Source organism: Echinops telfairi, unplaced genomic scaffold, assembly GCF_000313985.2.
Source record: "Echinops telfairi isolate 266 unplaced genomic scaffold, ASM31398v2 ScPeMD7_7458;HRSCAF=8496, whole genome shotgun sequence".
Classification (NCBI taxonomy): Eukaryota; Metazoa; Chordata; class Mammalia; order Afrosoricida; family Tenrecidae; genus Echinops; species Echinops telfairi.
In genome coordinates this window covers 14,499,412-14,506,643 of record NW_022111358.1, presented here as the reverse complement: position 1 = coordinate 14,506,643, position 7,232 = coordinate 14,499,412, and the positions used below count along the sequence as shown (strand labels likewise).

The 7,232-nt window shown below is 36.7% G+C and overlaps 1 protein-coding gene across 3 annotated transcripts in view; it reads left to right on the top strand.

Annotated features, from left to right (window-relative positions):
* The window catches only part of RPS6KB1 (ribosomal protein S6 kinase B1), a 39,099-nt gene that overhangs the window by 24,079 nt on the left and 7,788 nt on the right, over positions 1-7,232 (top strand). For all 3 annotated transcript variants that reach the window (XM_004706998.2, XM_045299536.1, XM_045299537.1), the window contains 6 exons: positions 1,587-1,677; positions 1,858-1,948; positions 2,929-3,036; positions 4,605-4,667; positions 4,822-4,899; positions 6,793-6,900. In XM_004706998.2, the coding sequence (XP_004707055.1) occupies positions 1,587-1,677; positions 1,858-1,948; positions 2,929-3,036; positions 4,605-4,667; positions 4,822-4,899; positions 6,793-6,900 (539 nt within the window). The remainder of the gene's footprint in view (positions 1-1,586; positions 1,678-1,857; positions 1,949-2,928; positions 3,037-4,604; positions 4,668-4,821; positions 4,900-6,792; positions 6,901-7,232) is intronic.

Genomic DNA, 7,232 nt, shown 5'->3' with positions numbered 1-7,232 from the left:
TAACTTCTTTGACCTATTAATTTTAATGTATCAGATGGTTCTTTGAAAATGGAAATGATGGGAGGGAGGGAAAAAATGCAGAGCTGATACCAAGGGTTCAAGTAGAAATAAAACACTTTGAAAATGATGATGGAAACATATGTACAAATATGCTTGACACAATGCATGGATGTATGGGTTGTGATAAGATGTATAAGAACCCCCAATAATAGTATTTAAAACAAAGAAAATAGAAATGATATTTCTTCTATGCCCATACATAGTAGGTATTTAGTTTGAACTTTCAATAGTGGCACTCCTAGGGAGATGAACAGCTGGATACCTAATGACACAAGTACAGCGGTTCTCAACCTGTGGGTCGAGACCCCCTTGGAGGGTCGAACGACCCTTTCACAGGGGCCGCCTAAGACCATCACAAAACACATATTTCCAATGGTCTTAGGAACTGAGACACCGCTCCTCTACCCGTCTCTAGGCGGGTCTGCCCACATGCAGATACGCCCACATGAGTACCCAGCATGAAGACTGTTACCCATGCTGCACTATGCTTCAAGACAAAATTTCATTTATTTGTAATTAGATAAGTATTACTAAGTATTTCACAATATATAATTACATATTGTTTTTGTGATTAATCACTATTTAATTATGTTCCGTTTGCAACAATGAAAACGCATCCTGCATATCAGATATTTATATTACAATTCATCACAGTAGCAAAATTACAGTTATAAAGTAGCAACGAAAATAATTTTATGGTTGGGGGGTCACCACAACATGAGGAATGGTATTAAAGGATCTTGGCATTAGGAAAGTTGAGTACCACTACACTAGTAAAACTAAACCTACATGGGAATGTTCTTTGTGTAAGGTGGGGAATTTTTCAGGATCTGAGAAGGTCCTTTGCCATATAACAATTTTTCACCCACCTGGTAACATCTGGCAGCATAAGCTAACTTGTTATAGGTGACTTTATAAGACGTTTATGAACTTAAGTCACAATCCATGGTAATACTATATCTGAAGTACAATGCTAAGCCTTTGTTAAATGTATGTTTATTAAGGTCTATCTACCACACTTCATTAAGAATGAATAAAATTACCCCCTAGGGCTTTTCTCTCTCAGTCCTGGCTACTTGTTGCTAGTGACAGTACAATTTATGGGAGAATCATCAGGGTTGGGTACACTTGGCCATTCACTCACACCTCACAGGAGCAGTTCTATGCAGGGTATCTGGGGGACTGGTAGCCAATATAGCATCTGTAAAATGACACATGAAGGTAGTAAATGTTTCAAATTCTTGGACAGAAAATGGAATCCCCCTTCCACCACCTCCCACCCCTCCCCACACACATTCTGTTTCACTTTATTTTTCCTTTAGTAGTTTATGTCTTTAGCAAAGAAGCCTTGGCTCTAGTTTGAAAGATCAGCACCCCATTTTATAGATGCCACTTTGATGATCTTGATATCTTAACAAAAGATTATGCAGGAAAAATTGAATGAATTTCAATATCTTTTGTGATATGTTCAAACACTATACATATTTAGAATTGTCAGAATAATCATTTGTACTTTTTTATTGTAGGTCATGTGAAACTAACAGACTTTGGACTATGCAAAGAATCTATTCATGATGGAACAGTCACACATACGTTTTGTGGAACAATAGAATACATGTGAGCTGCATGTTGGAAAAAATACATCTGGTTGGGGCTAGTAGCTAACTGTTATCTGCTTTAAGCAATTACATGCTAACTAATGTGGAACACCATTTGGTTCTGTATATTGTTTTTAAAATTTTAACTTCCATGATAAGCAGATGGGTGAATTTTTTGGACATACTTTTCTCATTGTAGGGCCCCTGAAATCTTGATGAGAAGTGGCCATAACCGAGCTGTGGATTGGTGGAGTTTGGGAGCATTAATGTATGACATGCTGACTGGAGCAGTAGGTGCACAGTTAAAAGCTGCATGTATTTTTTTTAATTGTTCAATTTCTCTGTAATTCTTTTTTGAATCTTTTAAAATTTTATTTTATTTTTTGGGGTGCTCTTACAGCTCTTATCACAATCCATACGTATATCCATTCTGTCAGACACATCTGTACATATGTTATCAATCTTTTTCAAAACATTTTTTTTCTACTTGATCCCCTGGCATCAGCTTCTCATTTTCCCCCTTCTTCCCCCTACTATCCCTCCTAAAAGCTGCATGTATTATGGTCTGTGCTGAATGGTTATTGAATCACTGTTACCAGAGACCTACCTTGTGCGTATTTATAATGTTACCAGTCCAGTTACTTTCAAAGTCCAGCCATTATGAACGTTCATTATGAAAAATAAGGACACCTCATGATTATATAGCATCCTATACTTTTATAAAATTTTTCACTTAATCTCTGTTATGGCAGTTCTGTGCAATAGATGTAGAATAAATATTGCCCCCATTTTGTAGGAGAAATTGATGCACAAAATCATAGTACGCAACTGTTACTGCTTAAAAAAAAAAAAAGCCTGACCCTCCACCCACTACCATTGAGATAATTCCAATTCAGAGAGAGAGCATAGAACTATTCCATAGAGTTTCCAAGGCTGTAAATCTTTATGGAAACAGATTGCCTCATCTTTCTCCTATAGGGAGGCTGGTGGGTTTGAACTGCTAACCTTTCAGTTAACAGCTGGATGCTTAATCACTTCACCACTAGGACTCCTCATTATTATACAGCAAGTTAATGATGGGACCCTGGCTTCCTTCCAGGACATTATATTGTTGGCTCTGTCTCGTCACTTAAAAACTCTTGGTCTTCAGCAGTCAGCTTATTTTACAGAGTACATTTCTTATTTCTGTGCTCATTTTGGAAATACATAATGTTCTGTTTTAAAATTTCATTTTTTATGCTAATTCTTTTTCATTCTTTTTTACTCTTAGCCGCCATTCACTGGGGAGAATAGAAAGAAAACGATTGACAAAATCCTCAAGTGTAAGCTCAATTTGCCTCCCTACCTCACACAAGAAGCCAGAGATCTGCTTAAAAAGGTACGTTTCTTAAGTAGGCTCAACTGCTAGGGTCTGTTGTTACTGTTGGCACATGAAGTTGAATTGTCGAGTCCAGCTCGTAGTGATCTTCTGAAACCCTACCTAGTCTTGTCCTCTTCAACAGTAGTCCCTGTGCTTGCACCGTTGTTGCGCCACTGTGTTAGCCCTGCTCTCTGTAGCTACTCTCCATTTTGTCAAGCACGATATCCTCAGGGAGGGGTCCTTCCTTCCTGACAAAGTCACACCATCCTTGCTTCTAAGGAACACCTACTGTATTTCTTTCAATGTATCTAGCTTGATACAATTTATCATAACATTTGAATAAAGAATCACACATATTTTAAAGAGAAAAATCCTAAAAATTTTAAAAAACTTTTAATTGCGTTAGATGAAAGTTTACTTATCAGATCATAGTTTTACATTCATCAGTTCATACACATTCTGACTCAACTCATCCATTTTGATCCCCTCGATGTGCCATTGCTTACTCAGCTTCCACTTCCTCCTCGTGTTTTCTGTTTCCCTTCCTCCTACTTTCCTGATCCTTTGAACTTTATTCTTGGGTAAATGCTGGCCTTTTGACTTGAATGGATGATTAATAGGGAGGTGAATTCAGTCCCAGATGTGAAGAGTAAGGGCCATAATCATGGGAGTCACCCCAGACTCTATCTGACCAGTAGCTTGGTCTCCTTTATAATTTTGAGTTCTGTTACACATTTTCTCCCACTCGATCAGAACCTTCTAATGTGATCCTTTTCAGAGCAATTGGTAGTACTAGCTGGGCACCATCTAGTTCTGGTCTCAGGGTTGTAGAGACTGGTATTTTTGTAGTCTTTTAGTCTATTGGACCAATTATTTTCAAATCCCTTGAGTTTTGTCACTCTTTCCCCTGACAGTGAGAGACCAGTAGTTGTACATTAGATGGCTATTCAGTAATTTTTACAGCCTAAAATGCTACTGACCAAATTTGGATATAAAACATTGCCTTTGTGAACTATGTTAGGCTAATTGGTGTCCCTTGAGACTATGGTCCTAATCTTCAAGTCTAGCTACTTCTTCAAAGTGTTTGAATATGTCTAAGATATTTTTATAACTTTGTCTCCTATATGCTCCACAACATTCATGGATATATTTGCAACAAAAGTAAATATGTGTATGTCCTCTGTCAACCTATATACCTTTGTGGGTATACTCCCTTTTTGCCTCTCTACTGTTCAGTCTGCGTGTCTACCCAAGCATCTACTCAAAGACCCCCATCGTTGCAGGAATTCATATATAACACTATTTGCCTCTGTTACATTTAAATCTTGTAAATCTCCCAGTGTTTTCCCCTGCCTCCATCATTTTTTTTCCAACCTCCCTCTTACTTGTCTACTCTTTAGCCCCTGACTTCCCCTAAAAGCCTGCAAATTTTGATGGCCAAATGTGTTCAAAGATTTCCTTTTCATTAACCAAAATTATATTTTCTCAAGACAAATACAAAAGTAAACTCTTGGGGGGGTGGGGAGAAAGAAAAGTCAAATAGATTAAGTAAGGTTTATCAAGTTCTTGTTATTATCCCCCTAAAGCTGCTAAAAAGAAACGCTGCTTCTCGTCTTGGAGCTGGTCCTGGGGATGCTGGAGAAGTTCAGGTAGAGATTTTGCATTTGATGTTTTAGAGGAAGCTACTGCTAATATTATCTACTTGTCAGGGTTCTATGTAGTTCCTTTCAAATTTAACTTATCTTGTGATTTATACCTTAGTAGTCTGTCTGTTCCCCTTGATTTTTCTTTTTCTTTTTGTAGGCACATCCATTCTTTAGACACATTAACTGGGAAGAACTTCTGGCTCGGCAGGTAGAGCCTCCGTTTAAGCCTCTGTTGGTGCGTATACATAAAGGCTCATACTCTGAAGGACCCGGTGCTTTTTAAGAATAAGAAAAGCTCAGAGCAGTCTGAAGCATTGTGTTTATCTTAATTCTGTACAATCTTTTTGCCTATGACACTTAAATGCTGAAAGTAATCGAGTGTTTTTATTTTGCTTTGCTTATTAATTTAGTCACTTTTTCTTTTTTTTTTAAATTTAGTCACTTTTTCAAAGTCACCTTTTCAAATTAATTTCTCTGGTACATTTTTCTTCAAAACATAGAATATACATTTATGACTAATTGAATTTAGTGTGTGTTAGTTTTTTTCTTTCCCCTACCTCAGAACTGGGAAAAATATTGTTTTTTTTTTAATTTTTGGAATCTAAGTAGAGAATGAAAAGAAAGACTTCTTTCGTTATCTCATTTTATCTACTTTTTAAAAATAATCTTATTGGGGGCTGATACAACTCTTATCACAATCCATACATACATCAGTTGTGTCAAGCACATTTGTACATTTGTTGCCCTCATCGTTCTCAAAATATTTGCTCTCCACTTAAGCCCTGGTATCAGCTCCTCATTTCCCCATTTGATCTGCTCTTTACCTATACACTCGTAAGGAGCACACTTGGCCTCATGTACTCGACTGCCCAGCTTCACTGCCGTCAGCTCAACTCCTCTGATGTGAAATTCGAATCGCTGCCATGCCGTCCTCCACTTACAAAGTTCACTGTTTTCCTTCTTTCCTCAGGTTTATTTCTTTAATGATTTCATCAAGGCCTGTACATAGATTGGTGAAGTCTCTTTTCGTCTATCCATTTCCCCTCCCAGTCCTCCCCCTGGGCATCTGTTGAAGAGAGTGGATGTTTTAGAGCGTCTCATACTTTGAGTTAGCTCATTGTTTTCCTTATTAGGTCGTTGACTATGTTCTTCCAGTCCCTGTATTTCTAAGAACCTGGTAGTTAGATGTAGAGGCTTGATCCAATTCAGATTTAACTTTCTTGGTGTTGCATAATTTGATCCCAGAGGCTTAGTGTGCACTTACATTTCATTCAATGATGTATGTGATCATTGAACCTTGACTTTTATCAGAGGTTTTCAACCAGAGGTGACTTTGGCAATGTTTGGAGACATTTTGGGTGTCACACTTGGGAAAGGGAGATCCCTTTGGTAGCTGGGGAGTTGAGGCTGTAAATATGGTAAATATTCTAGAATGCCAAACCAGCCTCCACAACAAAGAATTGTCAGGTCTGAATTGTCTGTGGTGCTGAGGTATAGAAACTAGCCTAGTTCCATGATTTTACTAAGGGTTCCAAATCATTATTTATTTCTTGTATCTGATACTGGAGTATAACTAGATATACTGGGAAAGCAAGAAGGAATTCAAGAAATTGATTTGGTATGTAGAATTGAGGTGATAGTATTCTCCCACCCAAAACAAACAACAACAATAAAAACTCATTAAAGTGGGATATTATTTTGCAACTGGGAAAAATCTAAATGACTTAAATAAGCTGTGGAAAGAAAATCAAATTGGAACATCTTATAAATGTGTTTTGTGCTATAATTCTGTTTCAGTGGTTTTTCCAACTTTGTCACAAACCTGCAGTGGCCATTGAGCACATTTTCTCAGTAGACTAGAGAAATGGATCCCACTTGAGAAGTGACATTGATATTTATAAACTTAATAGGCATAGTAACTGTGTACTAATATATTTTAATACATGTTTAAAACTTGAAGATGTAAATAACTGCCCACCAGCATTTAGTTTTCAGCATGTTCCTACAAGGTGATCATGATGTTTTACTGCAGTGTCATCTAGGGTCTTCTCTTAATGCATGCAGCACATTTTATTAGTATGTTTAATGTGGACTATTAATATTTTCTACTATATATTTTTTAATAAAGCAATCTGAAGAGGATGTGAGTCAGTTCGATTCAAAGTTTACACGTCAGACACCTGTTGACAGCCCAGATGATTCAACTCTCAGTGAAAGTGCCAACCAGGTCTTTCTGGTAAGCAAGAGAAAGGATTCCATGTAGCTATGGGTAAATCACTTAATATGGTTGAGTTTTTTGTTTTTGGGGGGCTCTTTTTGATAATTAAAAATTTTTTGCTATTTAAAAAACATTTCCCAAATTGTATCATTTTTCTGAAATAATTTATTCATATCAATGTTGACTTAAGCCTATATGTTAACATTTTATTATAATTAAATAATAAAAATTTAAGTGCAGCATAGTCAAATTTTATTAAACATTCATTAATTTATTAAATATTTGTTTATTTAATATTATAATTAAAATGTTATTGCTTACATCTTACCCCCACTTTTTTTTTCAGTGTT